Raw genomic sequence first — 14,705 nt, 5'->3', positions numbered from 1 at the left:
AGGCTCTCGGCGGATGGTTGTGCAGGCCTTTCACTGCCACCACGTTAGCACCCAGCATGTGAATACGCGCCTTGCAGTTGGTCTTCTTCGAGGTGCACCTCCATATCACTTTGTCCCGCAGTTTCGACTCCTCGCAGAACGGAAACGTATTTACCATCATTATAATCTTGCCTCGCCGCGATTTCAAGTATTTAATCCCTGCTACATACAACATTGTTAGAATTTAACCAGCGAACAGTCTGAATTAGGTTACCACCACCATGAGGAAAACAATAAAACACTCGATAGTTTAATATAAATAAAAGTCGCGGTTATTTATAAGTACGATTTAATATTTCACAAAACATACCCCATACATAAACCCAAAAAATCTTAATATTATAATGGTAAATACAAAAATTACACTATAAGACTCGAAGGTACGAAGAGTAACGATTCAAATGAGGTAGATAAAGTAGACGCAATAAATTACATTAACTGGGCCCTAAGTAGGAGACTGTGGCGAAAGTGAATAAGTATATTCTATGAGATTCTAAATATTATATACATTAAACATGATATACATAATTAAAGTATGCCAGTCGTAACATTTCGTAACTAGAAACTACGTCCAGCATTTATGAACATTTCACCAAACGGCACGTCACACGCACTTTTTAATTGACAATTAACGTATTTTTAAGTCGCCCACCATAATGAATACACAAACAGGATATCATCGATATATTTGACACGAAAAGTATTGTGATTTTATTAATTATCAATGCAAGAAGCTGTAAATAATGCAATACAATTTACAAAAAGGGCATTTCAACCAAAATAAGAAATTTTCGCTACCCGTAATAACTTCCGCCACAGCCTGAGTCGTTGTTTGGCATTCATATGTAGGTCAGGTACGATAGGACGTGTCAAACGGTCATTAATTATTTATTATTATTAATTAACAGTATACTATGTGAAGTGCAGGAGTATTAATTCTAATTAACTCTATGTTTTTGGTCTCAGTCTCAAATTATTATTACACCAGCCACTGAAACGAGTCTACTGTTAGGTCTATATTTAAATCTAATACCTACTCATACAATAATTGCATTTCTCACCATTTGACACGAACTACAACTACATAAGTCTAGATAAAACATTTGGAGGCTGTATCGTCCACAATGGGCACAGACCCTGTAAAACCTAAAGTATTTAAATAACAATAAAAAAAATAGTAAAATTTGTACTTAAATCAGAGTCTTAGGATTACGTATGACAATTATATTATTGAAAAATTATTTCGACAAGTAACAAATTATCATTCGAAAACAATCAATAAAATATATTAGACAACAGTCTCAAGAGCCTATTCACATTTAAGACATCAACAGCAAACATTCCAGTACAAGTTAAAACTATTCAAAGAGGTAGATGAGTTCCAATAATATAAGGTAATAATAATAATTAGCAGCGCGCCGGACCCTGCGCAGCGAACCGCCCCGACGCGCCCTTTTACCCTAAACCTAACCTAACTTACCTAAACACCTTACTCGAGTAAAGCTTCTGAGTATTTATTCATGTATATAAAATTGTATAATTAAACTAATCTGTAAAACCCGTATAAAAAGTGAAGAGGTAGATGAGTGACCTTAAGTACTTAAATCCATCCTAAGGAGTACAACATCGGTTGACGTCTGCGCTCAGCGAGTGTCGAGCAAGTATTACCACTCGAAGGTAGGTTCGGAACATTCAACATTTACAATAACTAATGCATTTTCTTATAGATAAAGAGGCGGATGTCTAATGTCTAAGTAGCAATATTTGAAACATGTAAAGTTATAAACTCTCAAAATAAATAAAATATTTCTAAGTACAGTCGAGGGATCCTTATCGCTTTAATCCGAACCGAGTTCGCGTAATCAGTCGCCTTCACGTCTCCGGCGGCTCGGGGGCCGCCAGACATTACCTACGCACCCGTTCCGATCGCAAATTGTCTACGGTCCTTCTCGAGAAACTACCTACCTCACGTTGTCCAACTTGCCTTACCGTCCTACGTCCAAATGCGCCATCTCTGATGATGCTGCCCAGGTGGATTGAGCCAAATTTCTAAATCAAACGCTAAAATGAGCCAATTTCCGGATATTAACCATCTACCTAAACTTGACACCAATACGAACATTTTGAATGTGACACATCCTAAGCGAATTTCACCACCAGATTGGTGATCACCAGGGATATTGTTCTTTGAATCGCACATATCTATTTTGTTAATCACCTTAATAATCCAGCACAAGTCCACGTCATTCAAACAAACCCAACTCTTACCCACGATGGAACTTGAAGTAGGATTTTTTAGTGATTAACTCCATCAGCAATTCCATTCTCTTAGATGTCCACATTCAAATATTTTTAAATATACACTTTCGATTTCCTATCCATTTCATAAATAACCCACACCTATACGGATAACATTAGACCTCGAAAAGACCGCCTAACCTAAAATACGTTACGACATTTACCACTTACAAGTTGTTCACCAAGTCGCAACATTCAAAACCACAACATCTAAATCCGACATGAAAGATTCCACTTACAGTCACGTACCGTTATTAATTATCCAACGAAGCCATCTTTCTATATTAACTCCTTCCTATCCCCATATAACCTAAGAAATAATAAAATTACTCTATCATTAATTATACACTAAATTTCGTTTGAAAACCGTTTCTAAAATATCCGTTGTTCGAAATTGATAAATAGCAAAAATGTATTGTGATCTAGAGCCATAGTGATGCAATCAAAGAGAGCTAAAAATCAACGTGTCATCGCCAATCGTATCGCGGTGATTAATTTTCCTCCTTTATGGGAGTATCGACGAGCAGCGGTTTAGCCGTCGCCGCGTGTTGGGTGGACGCCGGTAAGGAGTTCGGTGACGGCTGTTGACCGTTGCCTCCGGTCGCTGCGTTGACAGCCGCTGTGGCGGTGGCCGTCGCTGTAGCGTGAGCGGCGTATAAAGCCAAAGCATGCTGCAGTTGCAAGAGTTGGTTATGGGGATCGTATGGAGCCGGGGCGCGGTGGCCGCTCTGATGGGGAGTGCGTACGACGTAGCGGCCGTCAGCAAAGCGGCGCACGTTGGGCGGGGCGTGGTTGTGCGAGTAACGGGAACGCACTATGCGCTCGAAGCCTTCCGGCCCTTCGGTGTTGACGTCCGCCAGACATCGCGACGTGAGCCTCGACGAGCAATACCACTGCTTGCGTCCATGTGCTAGATTATTTTTCAGTCGAAATGTATAGCCTCGGTGGAGAAGCAGCCTGCCTTTGCCCGCACGTATGAAACGAGCTGAAAAATGTAATCGTTTTAATTTGTGCCCATAAAAAGTTGAAAAGCTCTTACAAAAATGCTTTTAAAATATTATCCCAATATATAAAGGCATTTTCATAATATTTCCTATAATACTACATAAATCTGGATAATCACATAAATAATAATAAAGGGCTAAACATTTAAAATTAAAATAAAACGCTTAAACTTTTTACAAATATTTATATTATAGTGTACAATAAAACAACATTTTAATTCAATTTATTTATTAAGCGTTTAAAAACTCAGTGAAATTCGCTCTACTAGCCTATTAATTACAAGACAAGACAAAAGTTTGTTCAATTTGCAATAATTTTAAATCAATTTATTTAAATTTTAATTCATGGCATCGAAATCTTTTGGCACTACATAATTTTCTGAAAAGAATCATTTGGCATCATCATTATATATAAACCTTATTTTTATTTAAATGGCACACCTACGAGACGATAATTATACTCGATAATTTTAACAATATAACAGTTAAGTGGGAAGGAAGCCCGACAATACTTTCGGATACATCGACTAATCCTTTGAACTTGCAAAAAACAGTTTAAAACGATATACCCAAATGTTTTTTTTTTCGTTTTCAAACTAGAAAGTATTTCATTTGAAATATTATCACATTTCAACACAAATATGGCTGCAAACCAATTAACAAATTCAATATTTGGCACTATGGCTATCTGTTTAATAACATGAGATCATTTTACTGAGCTTCAATATCACATTTCGGAAATATACCACTATGACTAAAATAATACTTGAGCCAAATATAATACATACAACACACGATTCCTGCCACGTATTTCATAGAGTACTTACTATTGAAAAATCTATTTAAAAATATTTAGAAAACGTCTAGATTCTAAATAGATTGCACGTCCATTCAACAACGAACTCCCTTAACCTATGACTAGTCTATAAAAATATCGTAAATAATTTCGAGAAGAGATCTACGTTTATCAAAAATGGTCATATAATTTAATACTAGTATGGCGTCACCCATGCGTTGGGGTCGAAGTTGTCGAAATCGAGTTGGGGTACACGAGGGAGTGAATATGAGTTGGCCACGTATCCTGTGGAGGAGTACGAGGCGGCCGATTTGTTTGTGGGCGGCCTCCGTTTCCATCGGTTGGCGTGATTATGTTCGCCCACCAGTTTATGCAATTTCCCCTTTTGTGTGTAGGCTTTACATGCGCATCCGCCCATGGTACACCTCCAGCGGACGATACCGGACCGCATCGTATGGGCTGCGTAAAAACTCTTGCCTTTGACCCACAACCGCGGTCGCCCGCCCGGCCCCACGCATAAACGCACGTAATTCTCTGAAAAACAATTATATGTTAGATATATACAAAACATGTGTACTTGATCATTACAATTTTTTTGTGTGATTTGTTATTGATTTATTAAAGTAAATTTACCAATAAAACAACGCAACATTGTTTATTTGATTGAGAATGCATGAACTACAATTATCTATCACTATGTTAGTTTACAACTGTCGGTATGTATATCTGTCTACAACCAGTAAGCGAATATCACCAAATAATATATTGTAGTGATATAACTAATTACATCTTATTTCAATATTTACAAATTAATTCTATCCTACTTACATTATTTACGTATCTACTGATTATTATTTTATTGTAATACAAATGCATTTTGTTATATTATTATCGTTAGAAACTCGATCAAATTCGTTTGTTATTGCTACAAAATGTTTACATACTGTTATTACAATATATATCACTTAAATTACTTTTAGATACTTTTAAGTACGAAATAAGTCGATTACAATAAATAATTTGAATATCCACTAAACTACATCGTGTTTGACTAGATTTGACTAGAGTATTCAAAAAGAGCATTTTGTGCATTTTTCTTCCTGCATATAAACATTAAATTAACACGAAATATTTAAATCGTCAAAAGGAAACCTAAGAAAACAACGCACCAGACGTGATATAAAACTGACCTTCAAATAGCGTTTGAACACATAGGTAATCTTTTCTTATTGACATAGGGATTTCTGTCTCTGTCTTTAAAAGCTACTAGACCATCAGATTTTTACCGACACTAAATATACAACAAAGTCAACACACATCACACACCACCGCCTGACATACATACATACGCACACAGTGATCATGGAAATTGGAATGTCTTAGTCATTGAGTATAGCCTTGGCCTGCGTGGCGAGTGCAGCATGCGTAAAAGAGCGGTGAGCGTTAGTGTGAAAGGTCTGCGGGAGCACCGCCGGAGGCTCGTGAGAATGCACATTGCTCAGAGCGAAGATGCGATCGTGCAAAGTGTGAGCGTAGGCGCGACACGTCCGCCGCGTACACCGCCATCGCACCTTGTTCTTCTCCGGAAAAACTTTCTCCGCGTAAAACGAAAACCCACCGAGACGCATATGCCGCCGCCCGCGATTCGATATGACGAATTCAACTGTAAAACACAACCCGGTCACTTTCCATATAACCATGCAGAGTATTAATATGTTAATCACAGCATGCAGTAAGCTACCGTACTTTCAAACATTATAAATGAATGCAAAGTTAAAGTTTTCTCAAAAGGGGAAATTTTCTATAATAAAAAAAAAAACTGATTGCAAAAGGTGATTGCTCTTTATTTAATGACTAAAATATTTTGGTCGCAGAGAACAGGTGTTACTTGTTGACTGCAACAATTTCAATGAGGCTTTCGATACGAGTTGTTTCGGTGACAGGTTGCCGCGGGTGGCTGTGTAGAGTGTAGCGGCCGGCGAGATGGCCGGCGTTGGTGAGGGCGCGCGCCGGACACCCGTACTGGCGGCGGTACCGGCACGTCCAGTACACACGCGGCCCGCGCCGCTTGCGAGCCACGTAGCCGAAGCCGTCGATCATGAGGCAGGGTGCCCCACGCTGCGTCACCGTATACCTCACGTCGCCCTCCTCGATCCCTGCCGTATTACCATAGCGACACACGCGAACAATACGCTCGATCAAAATAAATAACAAAATTACCTAAACTAAGTATGTTTATTATGCTAATCGATCACATTCATAATTTTATGGTAGTTCATAACAGTATTGCTTTAATTAATGTGAACTCGTCAAAATTATACAGTTCTCAATTTAAATGCTTAAAGCTACGATCTGACTATTTTATTACCATATTCAATTTCCGTGTTAACTCAAATAAATATGGCAGAGGGTAAAAGGCAAAGAAAACATTATTTTTATACAGCATCAAAATATTTACATGCTTATTTCGTTTTACTTAATTAAAATTACACACAATTCATACATAAACAAAGACAGAAATGCTGCTGTGAAAATAAGAGTCATCACTTATCACACGGAAGGGCAAGTGACAACTTCACCGAGATCATATTTTCGCGCAATTTTTCGCATGTGATTATCAGAATGATTGTGAACCGGATTTGTTACTTTAAGAACATTATTTTTAGAGGTTATTCTCGCTCGGCATCGCTTCCCGTACTCCATGCACCTCCAGAAGGTCCGTCCGCTGCGCACGCTGTCTGTCACAAAAATGTACGGCTCGTAGATAAGTTGTAGGTGTCCACTTTTCGTTTGAATGAAATGTAGATCGCCTTTATTATTGCTATTTACGGTACCTAAAACTGAATAATTTGAACGTTAGCGTTTATTGCTGAATGTTTACCAACACCAACTGTTTTAAAGTGGACATGTGGCACCTTAAATAAAACTCTACGTATCATGTAATATTTTATTTAAAAATTATTGATAATATTGTAGTACTTAACGTATAGTACTTATATCAAAATCTTCTCTCTATATGTGTAGGTTTCACATAATTTATCATACGCCAGGTGTATAATGAATCATCGGTTATATTATTCCATAGAATTTTTACATTCCTGTCTAAGACAATGCAAGAAAATAGTAAAATACCTTGAACCTAAAATTACGAACCTATTTCACAACACAATTCTATAATACGAAATAACCTTAACACAACAAGGATTTGCGAATAGCTTTTACACATTGTTTACAAATTTTCTTATAAACTATTTATTATTTTCGTATTTCCAGCTTTATCTATGTGATTCGAAAATATATGTAAAGCGCCACGGTCAACAAAAAATTATGCAAGTTGAACGGTAAAAAAATAATATATTTGGGGCAAAAAGTATGCCTATGCATTTTTATACCTACCCAGTTCATTATTCCTATTAAGCCAAATATAATGACATATCCCGGGTCTCTAGCAAAATTTATCAAGCGTTAACCTCTGTGTACCTACATATAATACACGTTGTGGTACGCCTGATGGTAAGCAACCACCACCGCCCATGAAAATGTTCATGTTCAATGTATAATCTAATATATAAAATTCTAGTGTCACAGTTTTCGTTGCCATACTCCTCCGAAACGGCTTGACCGATTTTGATGAAATTTTTTGTGCTTATCCGGTATCTATGACAATCGGTCAACATCTATTTTTCATACCCCTAAATGATAAGAGTAAAGCAGAACAGCGTTTGCCGGGTGCAGCTAGTGTATATATATATATAGCACTTCTAACACAACAAAGCAATCCATGAATGATATGAATGGCATAGACTATAATATAATGATGATGATTATACCTACTATACTACTATGTTTAAAGGAATCAGCATTTTATTATTTTTAAGATTTTCAATCAATGGCTACTATGAATGTAGGAATTACATAATCATAATAACACATAACGGTTAATTTATAGCGTTCGCCGGTCCTCTCTAACTCTGAGCTCAGTATTAGAGATCGCGTTAACTGTTTTGCTGTTACCTAATTATAACTGTAATCTGTGACTACCTTTTATTCTAATTAAGTATTTTACTTGTACAATTGAAAAGTATAAATAAGGGAGGATGACGAAAAGGGTCCCATATATTTTACTAACAACTACAACTTTAAATTGATTACAGCTATACGTTTACACTATGTTTAAATAAAAAATCAGTGCTATAGAACACGAGAGTCAAAAGAAAGGAAAATAATAAAAATATTGAAAATATTTGCAATATCGAAACGTTACGTTTTCGCTGGAAACTTTATAACATGATAGCCCTTGTCGTTATTTAAGCATTGCTATTTATTTCCTTATTTCCTTAAACATACTTTTCCTTAAACAAAGGCGTTGATTGTGATTACGGATGGGACAAAAGCAGCAATCAATTGATTCAAAAACAAATATATTCCGCACACATGAATATCACAACCTCGTAAAACCGAAATGTTTCCAGCCAGCCTACAGAAACGATTCTATCATTATGAAAGCTAAATTCACATATATATGAAGTTGCGGGCCTCAGTATCAGCTACTTATTAGAGCTTTATCTAAGAATGCAGATGGTACACATTCAAACAAAAGACAATTCGTAATAAATAATAAAGATTCAGTATTTGTTCAATCGAGCTTTCTTTCATTCTTTCTTGTCTTTTAAATAATGATTGTTCCTGAGACATTCATTTAATACACACAATGTATTTACGAGTGCTATGAATATGTTATTATAAGGCAATTAAAATTACTTCAATTTATGCATTATCATTATCATTTTATGAAAAATAACTTAAAATGTTCAGGATCAACTTTAAATTGATGGTAAAAAAACCAGCAGATCCTATAGTAACTATTACTATAGCAATACTGTGAAGGATACTATAGATGCTCATATTTTTATTATTTATTGTCTAGTGGTGTTTTATGTTTGGTTATATTGTATAAATGCGTAATAAAAAATGCCACTGTAGATAAAGTACTTGTATTAATAAACATGTATTTCTGTTTAAACCCGTTTTCCTTTAGAGCACATTTTCCCTAGTTAGAACCAGTTGTAAATAAATGCCTTTGTTTCAACAGATAGTTCTGAGGGAAACTGAAAGAAATGTACATATATAAACATTACAGTTATAAAATGAATATAACTTAGGACTTCTTTAGAATGTCACCTAATATATATATGGCTTGACAAATAACTATACCCTTATTACTACTTCTAGAAATATATGATAAGCTACTTCTACAGGTGGATCCAAAAATACTATTATAGCCTAGGCTCTATACTAAATGTGGCTGTTTAATCAACCTCTTCATATGGAATTCATTCCAAACAGCTGAACCAATTATAATTGAATTTTTATTTAGATAAGACACAAGCTGTGCATGTCTTTAAAATATTAATCGTATTTTTTTCTGCCACCAAATTAATTCCAAGACATTGGACCAACTCCATATTTAGTCCACTTTATTAGTTGGATTACACATGTGTACACTATGGTAATAAATATTAAGATTTAAAGTATATAAATCACCTCCAGGTTTTTCATGAGCGCTGTTTATTTATCTCTCCGACTCTGACTGTATAAGTATTCCATAAAGTAACATACATTTTATTTTCGTTAGTTACACCTCAAATAGGCTACAAAAGTGGAACACTTTGCACCCTAACAATTATTGATGTTTGTAGAAAAATAGCTTATCAATCTCAGCACCAATATTTCTACTCATTAATGAAGCAGTGCTATATAGACTATTTACCTGTCCTGATTCATGTGTGATGTGATGTTTATATATATACCAATAACTTAGACATAAGCAAAGGATCAAGAAGGTGACAAGGCAGACAACTATGACGATTATAAACTAACTTTCAATTGTCAAATAAACCTTTGAGTGTCAAATGTCCTTAAGAATAAATATATTGAACTCTCATCAAGATATCTCACCCGCAAGTTTGGGCACTATGAATGACAAAAAAGGAAGGAGCTTCCACCACAACATTTAAACAAAAAAGAGTTATCAATAGAATTAGAAACCAGGAATGTTACCAAATTTTTGTAAGAAATGTGCAAAACCCTTAAGATCCAATGCATTCTTTTATGTCACACAAACAACATAAGGCACAAAATTTTGTTTGTGTATTGCCAATGTCACAGTTCTTTTAAAGTTTTTCCTCCTTTCTAATTTCTTCAAATCTATCAAAGGCTCAAGTGACCCAGAGAAACTATAGTATAAGTGGCTAATAGACCATTGCCATTTGGAATAGATTCCTTGACAACATTTTGGAATAAGGACCAGAGTTAGTATTAGCAGTATCCGACTATTCTCACTATGTTAAAAGAAGGGACACAATAATAATAATCCCTTCCAAAATACACATCTTAAATGTACTAAAATTTATGGTAACTGCACAGTAATGTACCAGATATTGTTATTCAGGAGATATTCTTTATTTCTTTGATCATACACAAGTGCTACTCCTATATTATACTTTGTATTAATATTATTGTGATAAGTTTTTAAACCAAAGGATAATAATCATCAGTCTCTTTTGGAAATTTACGTGGTTTATATCCAACAGTAAACATGTTAATCGGTGAAACAAAGTGAACCAAGCTATACATGATAAATGGATGCTCATTATTTGTTCACATATAAGTAGCAGCTATTGGACATTTGAAAGTGCGGGTGCAGGTTGCAGCATTTATTAGTATTATCAAGATGAAGCATTTGTTTGTTTGTTACAATAACTCAAAGATCACTTGATGGATATTTAATTATAAATCATACAACATTTTTGTTCCATTAGAAAATTATATCTTAAATAAAATACTGCCTATAGCAACAGTTTTTGTTATGAACATCAAGATTTATCTATTTCATCATATTTCAGAACAAAACATTTATTGATACAGTGCGGAAAATGCTCTTATCTCTGGGACAAAACTATCAACATCCATGATTCCCACAGCTGGTATCATATATTTAGAAGTTACTTTAAATTTTAACAGTCATAACCTTGAATAAGTTGCTTGTTTTTTGTACAATCAGATACAACTGCTCTTAATGATAACAGTTATTGAATGTTAATGTGTAATAAAAATATGGACTAATGGATCAAAATAAGCATACTTTGTTATACAACTTCATAACATTTTAATGAAGTCACCACAATTTAATGAGCAAATACTTAAACAAGTATCATTTTCTTCCCATAGCTTTATGGTTCCAAAGTTTAGATTAAATTTTAAAGCACAATTTTAGCTTGTCGCCCTGCCCCTGGGTTGACCAGGGATAAAAATAAAATACATACATAAATATGTCATTCAGAATTTTTATATTGGTTCAGTAGATTTTGAGTAAACAAACACATAAGGACAGCAGCTTTAAGTTATACTATTGATACATTTACCTAAAAGAATCTGATATGCATAGAATTAATTGAAATGAAATACCATTGAAACAATAGACTTCATGTAAGATTTTAAAATGCCATATCAATAATGTTGAAATTATTAAAATACAATACATGATAGTTTCATAAGTAAGTACTGAGTACTTTCTACAAATTTTATCTTCCGAGATTTGAAGTATTATGAATAGGTTAATAACTATTTTATTCATAGAATTTTAGTTACATAATTAATAAACTAAATTCGACTAAACTCATTAATGAGTTAAATTAACTTAATGAAACAATGATAAAAGAAAGTTATGATTAAATACTTACTTAAGTTTAGAAAATTTCATAATTCTAGGATTGATTATTAATGAACGCAAAAATGTTGAATTTTTTATATACATAATAGATTTAGTACTGCTTACATTCTCGCTCCTTATACAAATTTTGAATAAGATTAGGAATTTACATACTTATATATAATATGCAAAATTTGGGTGATAATAAATATTTGTGTTTTGTATGTAAATAAAATATAGCGTCATACTATTCTTTAGTTTAATTTCTATAAAACTTTACAGACGATCGTACAAAACAATAGTTTTCCATTTCTCTCCATAGTCATAGGCATAAATATTGTTTGAATATAACCTAGACATTAATCGAATTTTATAATAACAACAAAAATTCTGTTGTTTATTAAAATTTAGAAGCATGAAAGCAGCAATAAAGGAAAGAAGATTTCATTCAATTTCAAACGATAATGTCATTTGTAGGTTATGTTTACAAGCTGACAATTATTTAGTGAAAATATTAGAATATGATATAATATGTGCAGCTATCGCAAAGGTAGTACGTAGGTGAACGATAAAGAAGTTATTGAAAAACATAAACAACTTCTAGATAAAAATAAGAACGAAAATCATTCTCAGATTGACAACATGTATATTCCTTTGCATGTCGTCAACTTGCCCGTCGACTTTCCCCATAAACGTAGATCTATAAATAAATAAATTTCTACATACCCATAGGGTATCCATAAAAACACAATCACTATTGCACTAATTCACTGATAAACACCTTAATTATTAGCAAAACAACACCAAACTTTGAGACGTAAACACGTTCACACGTATATTCCACTCATATGCAAAATTGAATAGACTTTCAGTAAAAACTATAAATATGCTTCATTTATTAAATGTTCTATTTGTATTCGAAGAAGATACACTTAATAGAAATAATTACAATAGAAATAATACTCAAAATAGTAAACAATCTGAAGTGACACAAATACTACCATAGATTCACGGCGTTTAGGCGACTACCACAAATAACGGATTTGAGTTCCATTACGCGCATGGCACATTTAATAATTTTAATATTATTCTTTGAATTTAAAATTATTTAGATGGTGAAGGAAGTATCAGTTTTATATAAACTGATGTTTGCTTTGTATAAACATTTAAATTTCGTAATTTTTCAAAATTAAAATCTATCACGTGCAATCAACGTGGAAATCGCCTTCGTTGCTTTTTTATGCTTTTTTTATTAATATGGGTTATTAATGACATCCTTTGTAACAATAAAGATTTCGACAATCAATAAACAAACAAAATTTGTTAATTTCTTAATATATTAAAGCATTTTAATTCGACGAATTTCATATTTTTAATTTAAATCGCTAAAACTACATTTATTTTATATAACGATTAACGATACACTCATAATATCTTAACTCATAATCCTCTAAATAGAAAATATTGAAGGCAAAAAATTTGATAATTTTCGCTGAAATTCATGAGCCGCGCCATCTACTGTTATTTACTTCTTACTATGACTTGATATTATAATATAGTCGTTGATTGTTCGTCGAGTCGTAGATGTTATTATTAATGCACGTTACGCCATCTAGTGATGAATAGGCAAACTATATAAAACTACTAAGAATAATTTACCATATGAAAAATCAGTAACTTATTTAATGTTTTCCATATAATTCGTATTTGTGCATTTAACAATGTATATTATACTCGATTTATGGTTGGGCATAATTTTATTTTATTTGAATCTTAACTACGTAATACGTATGAAAATAAATATTTCAATAATTTTGAATGTTCCATAATTATCAATCCTGGACAAAAGTTTGCTGTCTACCTGTGAACGTTTGAGCAAAATATATATGCCTGATGATGAAGACTCGATGAAGTGGCCAAAATCGAAACCGGTCGTAACTTTTGAAAAATTAAGTAAAACCAAGCGGAACTAGTGAAGCAAGTGAGGTTTTATTTTGAATTTTCATTAATGCAGCTCCGAGAAATACTACATAGTAGAACTTATATTATTAAGACTAGCGGCCCGCCCCGAAAATTGTTGACTAAGTTTGTAAAATAAAACTAACTGTGGAATGTTCCTTTTTATAATAGGTACTTATTCGGTTTCTCTACGGGACGACCTCGATATTATATTGATGTGCTCAGCACGGTAAAGACTATCTATAGTATTGAGAAAGTTTTATCTATTCCCACTATCTTCATTCCAATTTTAAATTTGGTTAAACTACGAGTATTATAAATAAATCAGACATTTCTTACTTTTACTGAAATGATTTGATTAAAGTTATTTGATATGCAATATTTATATTATTGGTTAGAAACTAAAGCTACATATTCTAATATAGGTATATAGCATGCCCTTGTCGTTATCCTATATTTTATATAATACTAACCAGCTTTCGGGGATGAACCACAGAAGACCGGCGTGAAATAGCATACTGCTGTTTCGCTCGGCGAGGGGGTAAGTTTCCTTACCCTTCCCAGTTCCTTATCTTTCCTTTATCCTTCTCGTCAATCTTTTCCTAAACCCTTTCCAGTTTGAAGTCCATTTGAAGAGGCGCAAGGTTTGCTCGTGGTATGTCCTTTCCCAAGTTCAGCTCTTTCATCCCAAATTTCATCAAAATCGGTTCAGACGTGAAAGCGTAACAGAAAGCGATTTTTCTTTTTTTTTTTCAATTTAATCTGTAGGTATCCGTTGTTTTTAAAAAAACTGAACCCATCGTAACTCATCACATCGAACCGTTAATACTTAGTCTGGCCATAAATACTGTTACACTTAATTATAAAAAAATATTACATTTGAATTTCGAATCTGTCA

General features: G+C 33.7%; 1 protein-coding gene across 3 annotated transcripts in view; it reads right to left on the bottom strand.

Annotated features, from left to right (window-relative positions):
- LOC119837622 (protein tramtrack, beta isoform) overlaps window positions 1–14,705 on the bottom strand; it is a 280,840-nt gene that overhangs the window by 261,691 nt on the left and 4,444 nt on the right. The window contains exon 5 of one of the 3 annotated variants that reach the window (XM_038363313.1): window positions 312–3,322. The exons of the other annotated variants lie outside the window; for them this stretch is intronic. Coding sequence (XP_038219241.1) covers window positions 2,829–3,322 — 494 coding nt within the window. The 3' untranslated portion in view covers window positions 312–2,828. Of the gene's footprint in view, window positions 1–311; window positions 3,323–14,705 lie in introns of those variants that run through there. 3 annotated transcript variants of the gene reach the window in all.

Source organism: Zerene cesonia, chromosome 3 (genome assembly GCF_012273895.1).
Source record: "Zerene cesonia ecotype Mississippi chromosome 3, Zerene_cesonia_1.1, whole genome shotgun sequence".
Classification (NCBI taxonomy): domain Eukaryota; kingdom Metazoa; phylum Arthropoda; class Insecta; order Lepidoptera; family Pieridae; genus Zerene; species Zerene cesonia.
Note: the sequence above shows the minus strand (reverse complement) of the source record. Positions and strands in the feature narration are given on the sequence as shown.